Source organism: Diorhabda carinulata, chromosome X (genome assembly GCF_026250575.1).
Source record: "Diorhabda carinulata isolate Delta chromosome X, icDioCari1.1, whole genome shotgun sequence".
Classification (NCBI taxonomy): Eukaryota; Metazoa; Arthropoda; class Insecta; order Coleoptera; family Chrysomelidae; genus Diorhabda; species Diorhabda carinulata.
In genome coordinates, this window is record NC_079472.1 from 27017749 (window position 1) to 27033473 (window position 15725).

At 31.4% G+C, this 15725-nt stretch overlaps 1 protein-coding gene across 3 annotated transcripts in view; it reads right to left on the reverse strand.

The window, feature by feature from the left end:
- LOC130902408 (ATP-binding cassette sub-family C member 4-like) overlaps positions 1-15616 on the reverse strand; it is a 33345-nt gene extending 17729 nt beyond the window's left edge. The window contains exons 1-7 of one of the 3 annotated variants that reach the window (XM_057814542.1): positions 15141-15616; positions 13087-13197; positions 12170-12307; positions 9680-9893; positions 9363-9588; positions 8930-9086; positions 1724-2138 (exon numbers count right to left, since the gene is read on the reverse strand). In XM_057814542.1, coding sequence (XP_057670525.1) covers positions 1724-2138; positions 8930-9086; positions 9363-9588; positions 9680-9893; positions 12170-12307; positions 13087-13197; positions 15141-15214 — 1335 coding nt within the window. In that variant the 5' untranslated portion in view covers positions 15215-15616. Of the gene's footprint in view, positions 1-1719; positions 2139-4647; positions 5054-8929; positions 9087-9362; positions 9589-9679; positions 9894-12169; positions 12308-13086; positions 13198-15140 lie in introns of all 3 variants that reach the window. The other 2 variants (XM_057814543.1, XM_057814541.1) reach the window with 2 other exon arrangements.
- Between the last annotated feature and the right edge of the window lie 109 nt (positions 15617-15725).

Consider the following 15725-nt stretch of genomic DNA (forward strand, 5'->3'; position numbering starts at 1 on the left):
ATATTACAAATAAAATATCTAAAACTATGTAATAAACATCGATAGGACATGGCGTACCAGATTTTTGTTGATTATAGCAGTTCAATAGTAAAAGTAGTGAAAAATAATACAACTGGACAGAAAGTACTTCAAAAGGTATTTAAAATCTCAAAAGTGAGCCTTTATATTGAATACATCGTGTCAAATATCATAAATGTTGATCATTTAGAGCAATTCTGATTATTTACGAGGATGATCTCAGAAGTACCTGGCCCACCAGAGAAATCACGGAAATTTATAATTTATTTTTATAAAAAGAATCTCCAAGATTCTCAAAATAGCCATTAACTGCCAACATCACCACTTCATTGTTGGAAAATCTTCAACCACTGAGCCATTTTCCATTTTTTCAAGTTTGAGAACAAAATAATCCGATGGGGCTAAATCTAGTGAATAGTGCATGAGGTAGCAATTAAAGTATTTATTTATTAATTTTGACCGTTGCAATTACGGATGTGTGTACTGGTGCATCCAAATGCGGCCGTTTTTGCTTGATTTCTTCGTTCAAACGCTGCAATAAGTTCTCATAGTACTCGCCGTTGATAGTCAATGAAAATTATTCCACCGCCTCCCAAAAAACCATGCGCCTGCCTGCAGATAGAACGGCCTTTACCTTTTTTAGTGCCTGTTCTCTCTTTTCAGTCAATTGTTTTGATTGTTTTTTTGTTTCGGGTGTGCAGTAATAGACCCACGTTCCATCCATGGTTATGAACGGCGCAAAAATTCGACTTTATTTCTATGAAATACTGCCAATCACTCGATGGAAACATCTTCACGAAGCTGTTTTTGTTTCATTGTAAGCAAACACCGCGTTTTCACACACCGGTACCGCACCCATCTTGCGCACAGCTATCTCATGTCCAATTACCAATTTTTTTTGATGTGACAAATTCACAAGAAGCGTTTACTATCGATAGCTGCCAAATAAATACTAAACAACATTGCGTCTTCAAACTAGAAGCATATGCTGTATAGATTGTGTACTTTCTAATATTTCCTCAACTCAACTACCGCCATTTCTAGGTCAGGTCAAGTACTTCTGGGACCATCCTCGTAGAGTAATTCTGAAGTTGGTTTTGGATATTGCATAGAAAATTACTTCAATAACAACTCCTAGCTTCTAACTGTAACCACGACTCTTTTTTGCAAACGAATGTAATTAGTTTAGATGATACTATGAATATCAATTGGACGATATGGATGAAATGTTGATTATTTCCAGGAATATTCTCTTTCGTATAATAATTTAACACTATTATTGTAGTTTGTTTTATACAAACTTCAATGATTCTGAAAATAGGTGGAATTCCTGGTTTACGTCTGAAGAATCGAATAAATTAAGCGAGAAAGAAATTTTATTATTAATTATTGCAATGTGAAATATATGTGCATCACGTTTACGATTTTCCAAGCGATTTTAAAGTAAAAATCACAATTTGCTAATTATTCATTTCCTCTCCATTTTCTCAAATTTATCTAATGTGACTAGATTCTCTTAAATATTATCTCTTATTTTGTGCATTTTATCCTTCTATTTGTCGAAACAGATGAATAGAAGATAAAGTAGCTTATCTTATAGCTGCAAAGCATGAAGTCTATATTTTGATACATGAAATCTGTTTGAAATAAATGTGCTTCATGATTAATATGATATATTTTGTTGAAGCAGCATCTTTCTACTCACCACGCAACATAAAGTCCCAGGTGACAACTCCAAAGTTATATCACAAAGAGTGTCAATAGTTACAGGACCATCCCACTTGGCTGATACTTCTTGAATCTTCAAATTCCCTTTTGCCTCAGTAATGGAAGATAACAATGCCAAGTTTTCCTCCAGCATCAAAAATTTTTCCAACCTTTTCATTGAAACCTTTGCTTCGGCATACGAAGAAAGGGCGTATGGAAACATGATACACATATAAAATTGAAGGGAATTAAAAAGTTGGGCGCAAGAAAATATTGCGTCAGGGGTAATTCTATTACCTAATAATGAATACGTTATGCATGTAAGATACAGAGCAAATCGTTCTGTAATAACCATAAACGCAAGGGTAAATCCTTTGATCCTTGAAGTCTCAGCTAATCTTTTAACCTCCTCGCTAAAAGTTTGTGAATATAAACTTCAACCAATGGATTGGACAATTTCCGTTCAATAACTATTTTTAATTTTTAAAAAATGTTAAAGCAACGATCCACCAAATTATGAAGGTATCAGTTGACGAGTTGACGAGTGCAGTACAAAAACTTTTCACTAAATTTTTAGCGGAAGAATTGATATCTTCTAGTATCTCTGAGGAACAGCAGGGATTCAGAAAGAACAGGTCTGCTATAGATGCTATTTTTGTGATCCAAAAAAGACTAAAGAGTTCAATAGGTCAGCCTATATATGCTTTATCAATCTCACCCAAGCATTTGATAAGGTACGATTGAGGGATGTAACAACTCTACTGAAAAAAGGGAAATTCATCCCAACATAATCGAAGTAATCGAACACCGATAATTACACATATATCAGAATACCTGTACCGGCCAGTATCAGACAAGGAGAGAACCTCAGCCTGATCTTGCTTAACATCATAATGGATGAGATTATAAACAAGGTAAAGTAAGCTGGAAGAGGATACCGGATGGAAAACAAAGAAATAAAAATAGTATGTTATGCTGATTACACATTGATCATCTCGCAAATCGAAGAAAACAAAGGCTACTGTGTAGGTTTTAACAAATAGCGAGTGCTTTTAACATGCATTATCCCTGAGAAAACCAAATCTTCTACAAGATCCAGAGAACCGAGATGATGTAAACTCGCAGTGATTTTAGTCAAATATTTAAGAGCGAGCATAACAAGTAATAAAAATCTGAAGAAAAAATTCAAACAACAACGGCGTCATTAATATCAGAGATATTAAATTTGGCGGAATAAATATATGACTACCAGGAGCAGAGTCCTGTGTGAGACCAATAATGACATAGACGATATAGACCAGAGAAGAGAACAGAAGCGGCTTTTGAGAACTACCGAAATGCGAACGCTGAGATCAATAGCAGGATACACATTATTTGACCAACAAAAAAAAATGATGAAATAAGGGAGATAAGTGACATCCAGGATGCAGTGGGATGGGCGACAAATCGGCGTAGGGAATGGAGAAGCAACGTGGAGTGTAGACAGTATGTCAGATGACAGGTTGGCAAAGATTGCAATGGAAGAAAAACCGAATACATCCCGACCACCAGGAAAGCTGGTCTTCATCATCCCAGCTGCAGATAGGCAACCATTAATGCAAACACAGGACTAAGTCCTAACGTACGATAAAGAAGAATAAGAAGAAGAATTTTTTATGTAATAAATTTGAAATGGAATCCTCTGCCAGTGAAATTTGAAAAGTATGAGAAAAAGACATCGATAAAAAGATAAAGAAAGCAATAGATATTTAACAAACTCTAATACAAACAGAGCGAACAACTAAAATCGGAAAGAAATTGATGAATAGTGATAAACTAACTATTTATCTCAACAGAATGTCTTAAGAAGTAGAATAGTTTCTAGATATTATTCTCCTATTATTTCAATATCAGATATTTGGAAGTAGAAGATAACGAATCTCAATTTTTAATGGAAAATGGAATGTGTGGAAGATAATGGATGATATAACTAAGTAACATAGTGAGTTTTAAATCTTCTATTATATCTGTTCATTCGAGAAATTGTCCAGCTTATTTTCATTTATATGATAAGTACAATTTAATATTTTTTCTCTTCACCAAATGTAAGAATGAATGAATTTCAGGAGTGAGACCATAAGAGGTAATATATCGTGTTTTAACAATAATCAACAATTACAAAATAAGATAGAAGATGTGTAATAAATGTATATTATTCAAGTTATGACATTAATCAAGATTAAATACTATTCTATCAGAAAAAATATATATTTTTTATGTCAACAAATTATGATGCTATTGAAACTTACAAGTGAATTTTCTCTAGCTTTAATAGTATATTAGTACTAATTCCTCTGATACTTGTAATATTGTTAACACCAGTATAGATGAATTTATCAATTACTTCCACAATTTTCATTTCTTGTTTCAACTTGTTATTTACGTTATACTGAATATTCATGGTACTCTTTAGCATAGAGTAGAAAGCTCAGAGTGATGAAGACGACGAAAAGTGCGCTTTCTGCCAATCGTTGAATTGCTTGTACGCGATAATCCACTTTGATTTTGTAGGAATCACGTTAAAAACCGACAAGCCATAAAGTATTGAACCATGCCTATAGAACAAGCAAAATTCAAGAGAGTGATTAAATACTTTCATGTAAAAGAGTTGAAACCAAGTAAATTCATAAAGATTTCAACCTTCATTCCATCTTATTGCTGAAAGATTGTGCTAGAGACTGAAATACGTGGAAAAACCTCAAAAACGTTCAAAGCTGCAATAAATATCGAATTTTATTCTAATAATATCGACAAAATGAAATATTAAAAATGAAAAAAACGTAAGAAACTTCAAACACATTGTATACTTAATTGACGACCACAATATAGAGAAATAGTTCAATTTTAATCACCCTCAATTTTTTTACAACTCATTCAACTTACCACTGCATACAGTAATCCAGGTCGAATCTCTAAATTGATCAAACTCAGCGTATTTCCTGAATCCCAGCTGGCCGAAGCATTTTCGCAAGTGATTGCTCCTTCATTTTCTTCCAAACTCAATAAAATGTCCTCTTGTTCGCTTAATAATAAAATTTGTTCGATTCTCTCAACAGAAATTGATGCCTCCGCATACCCGCAGAGCGCATTCGGAAACATATAACACATATAATGCTGTAAGGTATTAAACATTTGCGCTATACTGAAAACAGCGTCTGAAGTGATTTGGGACCCGCTTATTACGCACGTCATAATTGAAAGGTAAAGAGAGAATCTTTCGGTAATCACCATAAGAGCAGTACTAACACCTTTAATTTTATTAGTTTGAATGATTTTCGTGAGTTCTTCTCTAAAAGCATTAAAACCAAGCTTACTACTAATTTTCCTCAGTTTTTAGATATAAACGAGTCATTAATTCTTAAAAACAAACAATGTAAAAGGAAAATCTCTTAATAAATCGATGAGTTTAACAAAGATTTTATTTAATTAGTTCACGTCTTATTCAAAACATGACGCAGATTGGTATCAGTAATCATTAAAATCAAAATGTGATGGTAATGAAATGTTGGATTAAAGTGAAATTACCAAATAAGAAAATTATTTCCCGTTTTGTTGAGCGGAAAACATAGAGTTATTTGAGGAAAAAAAATATTATGAAACAACAACAAAAAATCTAGACTAATTATCAGTGGGTAAGATACAGTAAATGTATGGTTATTTTTAATAAACATTGAAATCAAGCTTATTTAATTCAAACACGTCAGTTAAAATAAAATTAACCTCGAAAAATAGTTTTTTGTCAGCATTTAATTTAATTCTGAAGCATATAAACTAAATTTAATTTTTAGATAATACGTTAACATTTTTCTATGGCAATAAGTATAGAGGATTTAGAGATGCCATTTTTGGCCAAATTGAGTAGTTATGTAGTATGTGGAAATTAAATTTTTGGTCAAATTTCATTTGAAACAACAGTTCTTTGAGCAAACAAAAATTGAAATATTCTGACAAAATTTAATTCACAGAAGCATTTTGTTCACATTTGATTCTAGAAAACTTATTTTTGATAAACTGAGCTCGGAAAGATCATTGTTTGTTAGCATTTAACGTAAAAAAGTAATTTCTTGACCCTAAATTTATAGAAGCAAAAATTTCACCAAATTTAACTCACAGAAGATAGTACTCGTATATTAAACTTCAATATGCGATTGATGATGCTTATTAAATTTGAAATATCCACTTTATATCCAGCCTAAGCCAAGAAAATCAATTTTCGAATATATTAAATCCAGTATAGTCATTTTTTCATATTATTATGTCTGAAATACAAAACCTCAGCATTAATAAAATGAAAAAAGAGAACCAAGCCCTGCATAAATTAAAAATTGGTTACCTACAAGAAACTGTAGGTACACAAACAGTTTTTTGGCGAAATTATCTCAGAGAAGCAATGTTTTGTATACAAACCATGATCAAACTTCCCTACGGAGATCTATTTTTATGACAAAAATTGAATTGAAAACTCAACTTTTCAGAAAATAAAGTCGTATAGTTTTTTGATGAAATTAAACTTCGAGAAGCCATTTTTGATCCATATTCAATTTGGAAAAACCATTTTTGGCCACAACTATTCAAGTTATTTCATGAAACTGAGTCAAAGAATCCAAGTATTATGCACACAGCATTTTGGAAAGCAATTTTTCATTAAAGTAACAAAGAACTCAATTTTTAGAAAAACTAAATATTTCAATATATTCATAATGGAAGCTGGAAATTCCATTCATCGTTCAAATTCATACACGACATTTTGTGAAAATAACACTCAAATGAGCAATTTGTTTGAAGGGACTATGAATAAGTCGTTTGTTAATAAAAATAAACTTGTAAGACTCAATTTTTCATGAAATAAATTGAGGAAAAGTTAATATTGAGTTTGGCAGGGTCATCTTCCAAAAACAACATCTCGAATATCTCAATTATTTAGACGAACTAGTTAGGAAATTGGGAAATATGAATGATTAAAACTACGAATTATTAAAAATTATAAATGTATGTTGGTCCAAAACCAAATTCTATTCATACTTGATAAATAATATAGCAAACATGTGATAAAATAATATTACAGTGTTTTTTGGAGTCAAGTCAATTCTTATAAAAACTGTTAAATTGATAATATGCAAGTAGACGCCATGTAGGACATACGTTATAAAATATAGGTAAATTACGATAGACATAAGGACTTTTCGGAAACTATAGCCCGGGTTCAGGTAGATCTCCTATCAGCTGGTTGCGGATTCTAATCCATAACAAGATTTAGATCACAGTTTCGAAAAGTCGCTTTCAATTTTCGGTGATAATTTCAAATTTAAAACTTAATCTACAAGAACTTTCGATTTTAATTAATTTATTGCGCGTTGATTATTCCATGATATTATTTATTATTTAGCTGTATAAAAGATTTTAGTTATTTAATAATTGTTATTGAGCAGTTATCAACGATTTCCCACATCACACGGATTTCTATATTTTGCAGAAAAGTTTAATACCAATAAGCTATTTTTATGTTGAAATACCGAAAAGTATGAAAACTGCAAACGTCAGTAACCTATCAATGATGCTGCTCACAAGAATTAACAGCATTCAGCCATTTAAGGGGAATAATTAACTTTTAAATTTCAAAAAACCATAGACAAATAAAACAACCCTTTAGCTGATCGTATTTACTCACTGGTCTACCAGGATAGAGAAGATTATACCATATGATTACGACCGATTAACTCGATCAGTTTCTGAACAACGATGAATGTGATCCGGATTAATTGCCGAACATTCAGATCATGATCGGTTTAACCCGATCATAGTTCACGAAAAATCTTATAAAATCGCATCACATCCATATCTTTATTCCATACATAAAGTAATGTCACAGAAATTAGCTCGATATAATTTCAACCGTTGATAATTGATTCGTACTATTTGAGAATTATCCAACTAAAACAACTACAATAGTAAAAAATTGATCATTAATATCAGATGAATACTAGGAGGTACTAAATTACCACTACGAATACTGTACGCTGTACACTTGAGCTGTGTCAAATTTAGAGATGAAATATTCGATTTTGTAAACCGCAAAATGTTCAAAACATTTAATTCAGTCAAGAGTTTTGCAATGAAATAACGTTAACATTACTCTTCAAGTTGGATGTGCTTAAATCGATCCCATTTTTTTAAATTTAACTTCTAATCAAGAATTTTGTGTCCCAAGCATCCAATATTACAATCAATCAAATCACTGCTTCACAATATCCAGAACGACAAGAAATCTGTCGATTTCATTTGGATTCCTGCTCACATTGGCATCAGAGGCAACGAAGAAGCGGACCTATGTGTGCGTAACGCAATCGTAAACGTTAATGCTGAACTCATAACAAAGTGCGTGGTGAGTGACGTGAGAACACTTATTCGGGAAAAAGTTCACAACCACTGGCAACAAGACTGGCAGCGATCGCAAGACAAACTTCGCGAATTTAAATCAACAGTGACACTGTGGAAGTATCCTAAAATAACACACAGAGCACAAATGATTATTACTAGACTTAGAATAGGGCATTGCAAATTTACGCACTCTTATCTTTTCAATAATGACAATGCTCCTATATGTGATTCATGTCAAGAACACTTAACAGTGAAACATGTCCTGATCAATTGCACTAAGTTCGACACGTACCGGCTAAAATATAGACTACCCACAGACTTAAATATACTCTTAGGTGTAAACTACCCAGTTGATAAATTGTTGGGATACCTAAAGGACATTAATCTATTAAACAAAATCTAATATTGTATATTGTTGTATATTGTTATACACCCCGCTAATCACCTTGGGTGGAAGCGGTTTAGCTTGAATTAAAAAAAAAAAGAATTTTGTGGGAAATTTATATGTTTATATAAAGATTTAACAGATTTGTAATTTTATTTCTAATTGGCCACCTCAAAACGGCTTTTGGACACAGTGCCATTGACTGATCACACAAAACTTATTCTATATTGTATGTAAACACTGGTGAGTTGAGTTAAATAATTAAATATTGGAAGGAAAGAGTTCTACAAGTTAAAAATTAATAATGCTGTTCAAGAAAGAAAGCTATTCCTCTGGTTTGGTATAAATTCATTCATTCATTGTGGCTCAGAGAAAGTATTGAGAATAGAAAATGAATCTTACAATCTGGATGATTCAACAACTTTGGCAAAATACTTCTCCCATGCATACATTTTGATAACTTTAATCCCAGATACCAATTCGCTCATCAATTTTACTCTGAAATCGGTTTTTTCAGCTATTTTGGATCGGAGTCTACCTTGTAATTTTGAAAAATAACCTGAAAAATATAATTGATAATAGATAGATAATAGTAAGTATACATACATAGAGTATACTTATTCAGAATTTTACAAAATTACTATTAATGAAAATGAATACAATAAAACTAGCCAAAATGGATGTAAAATATAAAAATAAACTGACATAATCTTAAAATTGATAAACCCATATTTTTTGTAACGAATAGTTCATAGAAATGTACTATATACTATTCTGTTGTTGAAAAATTTCACATATTCTAATAATGTTATAATATAATAAATATTTTGAAAACCTTGCATTGGAATTCCTTCGAGTATCATCGCACCTGTACCAGCTAGAGCAGCAATACCAACACTATCATACATGAGATAAAAACCAATAGCTGCTTGGATGGGCATTATCCACATATAGTGAAGGTACATCAGACACAAATCAAATCTCTGTAAATCATTCGATAAGAGATTAACCAATTTTCCTCCTGGTGTTTTACTCAAAGATACTTGACTTAGCCGCAGTAACTGGAAAAAATATCATTTAACAGATAATGTCACCTCTTTTTGACTCCGCATCGCAGCTTCATCACTTTAAAATTATATTATATATACTCACTTTTCTGTAAACTAGAGAGGAACATGCAGCTCTTATTCGCATTCCAGTTCTTTGTCCACCTAACATCGAATGATGGAGACCTAATGCATACAGAAACGCTATAATTACGGTTAGTGATCCTAAAATCCATCCTGATCCTGCACCAAAAATGGCATTATCTCTAGTCTTATCAAAATATCTTATGAAAGCTGCTAAAACTATGGGCTGGAAGGTCCTGAAAAATGTAAATATGGAATTCATATAATCTACACTTAATTTATTATTATTATATATGTAGGATGGATTAAGATCACAAGAATATTTCTTTCCATTCAGCTCCAATTACTGCAGATAAATTTTTAGTTGTGGTTTTTATGAAGAGAGATCTTGAGTTGGAAAGTTTTGAAACTTTTGCACCATATTCAGAAGTTTCCATTAAGCAATTGTTTTGGATCATTATATCGTCTATGGAAGAATATATACAAGGAGGTTTCTTAATTGATACGACAAAATTTGCCGCCTCAGACCACATCTTTCCGAGATATTACCTTTAAAAGGTGGTGACTAAAATTGAGTTTTTCTTTTTCTAAAGTTTTAATAGAGCTTAAAATTTTAATTTCCGTGCACTCGCAATGCATGACATGTAGGTTACGTTCATGTATTTTAGCTAGAAGTGGTTATCGTTTTACATTTCACTGTTTTCCACTCAATTCAGTGAAAAAATTATGAATTATGGTGTTTATTTCTTTCTCTGCAGCTAGTGGCTTTAGGTAAAAAATACTTAAACAATAAAAAAATTTTTGTATAAAACAAGTTTCTAGCTCTGAAATTTTAGAAAAAAAAATAAAAACTCAATGGTAGTCACCATCTTTTAAGAATAATATCTTAGACAGGTGTGGTCTAAGGAAATTTTGTTATAGAAAAAACCCATCTTGATTCAAAACGAGTCAACTAGTGATATGATATAATGATCCAAAGCAATTGCCTTATGACAACTGATAAATGTTTTGCAAAAAATCTAAAATTGGTAGAATTCGGATAAGATAATGAGTCTTAGCTAACATTTTTACCTATTGATTTATTCATTACCTTATTCCTTAACTGTCTACCAATCCAAGAGAGCAACGACTTCACAAAGTGAGTTACATCTACATATCACCTCCGGTGTTAATAATAGTGAGTCCAAGTACCGTAGATTGTGTCGATGGTCTGCCTCGACCTCACAGAAGAGGGTTCCTTACAGAGAAGATAAGAGCTATCAGGAGCTGTTTCGATGTTTGTCATACGGTAATGAAGCATAACAGTTACTCTTCTTGCCTCATCCCTTCCATTGTTTGAAACCTGGGGTCCTAGTCTGTGTTTCTGATTTTCTCTTTCCGTCCCACTTTTTCATAACATTATGGCTTCATGCCTTTTTCTAATATCTATGAATGGAGTTGTCCAACCCAACTTTGCCAAGGCTGTTTAAACGGACTCGGTGGTTTAAAACGCCATCTCAACACTATTATCTCCATCTCACGGATTATTCGAAATATTGCTGGTGTATGGAGGAGGGAGGAACTTTTCGTCATTAGTGTCCACCATTCACACATGCGAAGCTAAACACATAGTGACCTTTGATAGCTCATCAAAAGGCATATGTGCGCAACAGTGCCTGATATCCCATAACCCAAGTATGGACAAAAGAAAATAAAAAAAAAATCACTGACTGTGAAAATCCATTGAAATGTGAAATAAATTCTTGCCATGAAATTAATTTTCGATTTCTAAGCTATAACCACTATTTATCCACAAGGTGGAAATGTATACACTATCTGCTTCAAGGGATTACAAAAAGAAGGTGTCTAATGAAAAAGCTACCGAATTAAAAACTAGATATCAATTTGCACAGCTTTTTGGTTCAGATTTAATCTATATCAATCTATTTCAAAACCAATATGTACATAAGTTATATTTGTATCGAGAATCACTAATATTCAAATAGGTTTCAAAAATAAGTCAAATGTAAAAGGGTTTTTCTAGTTAAAAGGCAACGTGATATTCCCCTAGTCGAATATAGAACTACATTCCAATTTACTGTTGAATGCTCCCAATTATGAGAAAAAGAATGCTAAACTGCATGTGTCCTATTTATTGTGCAGCTATTTATTTTGTCCATTACGTAGATGGTAAATTACTCTTAAAGTTGTAACGATGGGTTTATTTAATATGTTTTATAACATTTCTCGTAATCGCGGATGCCATCCTGAAGCAGCCGAGACAGAAAAACTTGTAAGATTTAATGCTAAACCAAGTGACACAATAAAATAAGGTTGGCACGCAATTTGCATTCGTTTGATTACATCACGATATAGATAGAGGATTAGGATAAAAACCCTAGGACATAATATAATTGAATAAGCAAATCCAATGTCATTTTAAATTTGCATAAGAAAATTTCTAAATAATTTGTAGGTACGAAAACTTCAACTATTAAACAACATATCATCCGAAGGTATTAAGATATCTTACTTCAAAATAACTGCTTGTATGAACATATTGATTCCATGTATGGAATATGACAGAGAAAAAGTTTTGAATAGCGCAATTTTCAAACTTGGTTTAGGTCGTTTCCCATTTTTGTACAATTCCAGCTCTTTATTCCAATGCCTAAAATAATAGTTATAAAATTTGATTATGTCAAAAAAAAATCATGTACAGACTTGAGAATAATTAACTCCGAAATAACATGTTAATATAAAAAGCTCATATCACTAACAAAACTGAAAACACAGCTCGAAAAAAATTGTTTTAAATTTCAAAAATCATCATGAATCGAATTTCTTTTTTCACTACGGTATAATTTTATGGACCAAAAAAAATAAATTCCTGAAAGTTTTATTCCAAAATTTGAATTTTGAAAAGTCACTCATCTTTTAATTCATAAGTGAATGACTTTAGAGTTTTTCGAGTCGGGAAGTACTTGGCTTTTTCACATATCACTTTGAAGCTGACTACTTAAAAAATTCAACAATGGTGGCTCTTAAAACATCAAAAACTAACATTTTTTTACTGGATATACTGGTTTTTTTGCGCCACCCTATACATGCATGTGATATATGAGTCAAAAGGTATACCTTGAAGAAAAAAAAACCATCTAAACGTTTATTATATAATTTTTTCTATATTATTTCTATATAACCCAGAATACCGATCGTATTTATTAACATTAAGTGATCAGTCACTGAATAAATCATATATAGCTTCACGATTTTAGTTTTTTCAAACCGTATACTATATACCAAAAAAAAATATGAAGAAACCATTGGCTTCTGTTACGTGTTGATGAATCAATGAGGTTTTTTATCTTACACAATAATATATGATAGAAGAAAACAATTTTCTCTCTAAAATATCCATGAGTAATTTGGTTTTTACTGACAACTTACCTTTCCAATTGACTAACCATTGAATCACACTTATCAGAAGGTAGAGGATTGTAGATATCTTCTGGTCGTAAATTATGCTTATTTCCATATTTGAATAGGGGAATTATCCAACTAAAATAATAAATTGAAGCAAAATGAATTATAAGGATTTGAAATACCGTTTCGTTAATGTTTATTTCAAGTTGAAATAATTACATATTAAAAAGGCTACAACAAATTATTTTTCGAAGTATCTATCTATCTTTTGGAGAGAAAAAAGTGAACAGTTTGGATCTATAGAAAGGAAGCCTACTATTGATTGTGTCAGTTGAAGTTGACATTTTATATGAACATGAACTTTTGATAAAACCCCGCACTTTGCATTTTTTATGTGAGAAAAAGCACAACAAGGTAAGCCTTTTTACATTTAAACGAGTAATTCGAATGCTACCTGCCGTGTGGAGATGCCTGTGGATTTGGACTTTGTAAAGGGTTAGAATCTGTTGCAAATGATTTTTGGTCTTAAAGAGGGCTCCAAGCTTTTGCTTCCAACCCCAAGAGCTAAGAAGCAAATTTGGGAACTTCCACCTATACAAAGTAACGTTGGTTCAAGAATTGTCAGATGTTATGAAGAGTTTGCAGTCCTAATGATAATGATGAAAAAAAATGATCCAAATTTATTAACTAATGTTATGTTTTGCCATGAGGCCACTTTTTGTATTAAAGGAAACGTAAATCGGCAAAATTGTAGATACTGGTCACGTAACAATCCTCGTTGAAGCGTGAATAACTGAATGTATGGGCTGGAATAATTGGCGACAAAATAAATGGTTTCTTTTTTATTGAGGGTAACTCAAATGGTCCGGTGTATTTAAATTTATTGGAAAATAGTATTATACCTGAGTTGGCTCGGATATTTCCAAATCCAAATAAGTATTTTCAATTACATTTGAAAAAAACTTCATTATCAGAAATGATCGTAGAATAACAATATCTCAAACGATAATATTTGGCTACAAGATGGTGCATCACCTCACTCTGCGTGTGTGGTGAGGCAATACCTAAGTTTCCCAGAAGATGGATTGTAAGGCCCAACATGAATCCTTTAGACTATTTCCTGTGGTGATATCACTTAAAAAACATTGTTTAGAAAACAAAAGTTGTCAATATTCAGGAATTAAAAGATAGAATTACCAGATAAGAAGCAGTCGGAGATATTGCAAAATATATTTTAAAAATCGCATGACTTGATGTATTGAAGTAAATGGACAAAATTTTGAGCATTTAATGTAATCACCTTTACTATAGGCTTTCTAAAATTTGTGATTTTTCTACTTCACAAATGTGGATCTACTTCTAACATGACACAAACATTGAAAGATTTGATTTCAGATATTGTAGGTTTGGATTTGGATAAATATTTTACTGCACCAGTTTCGTTAAAACTTGTAATTTTTAAAGAATATTCAAATTAAACGAGTTTTGAAAGTTTGTTGTAATTTGTATTCAAATACATACAAATACATTTAAGTGTTATTATTATTAATGCCTTTGTTTTTGTTATCTCTACTATTACAAAATAAAAAATATTTTGTAGGATTTTTTCAGATGTTTATATACTTTTCAACATATGTCACAAAAAAAGCTGGATGTGACTGAAACAAAATAATCATTTTTTTCACCATCACAAAGTTCGTCTGACAAAAACAGTGTTTACCAATGTGATTAAAGCAATCTGAGTTTAACACACCGGTATATATAATATAAAACAGTTATTTACAGCGAGACATTAACTATTTTCCAAGTTACTGAAATTACTTCAAAATTCAACATCGTTACATATAATGAGTCTATTATCCAAATACAACTATTTGTTATGGTAGTAGTTTTTTCATGACAATTGAAATATTACAAATTATGGATCTACAAAATAATCCGTTATTGAAGAATCTCAAAATGTTTTAAATGAAATTAATAAATATAAAAATAACCCTAAGAGGTGTTCATTAGACTTTACTGAATAAATGAATTTATTCATGGCGAAATAATTATGAAAATAACATGTTTTAACTTACCAAAAAAAAATTTTAGATAAAAAATTTGCAGAAACCTCCGGTGAGGGATTATCGTGTTTTTTAGTTGAATCCATAATCAAAAATTAAGGTGTATATGTTCTTCCCTTTGTAAAAATATTCAATTATTTGGAAAGCACAAACTATTCGCGTTCTTTCATTGCGGGTATATATAAAGTTAAATACTTCTACTTGAAAGGTAAAATTGTAACTGATGATAAATATAATCAAAAGCTCATTTGTATAAATTTTCTTTTTACGAGTCAACGGAATAATTTAAGCATAGACGTAAAACACAAAAAAAAACATTCTTTAAATGCTTCAACAAAAACAGGAGGGACAAAAAACTTATTTGACTCAATTATAATTAAGTCATTCGACTTAACTGAAATTATGAGTTCCAAAATAGTTTTTGTCTGTGTTTTTCGATAGATATTGTGCTTTCTAATATAAATAATAAAGGTAGCTCAGAAAGAGCTCTTGTGAACAAACGCAGGTAGTGTTTATTGGAAATTCAGATAAATTTATAAATAAATAAATGGAAATAAAGGAAAAAAAGAGCTAAAAACAAAGAAAAGAAAATATTTT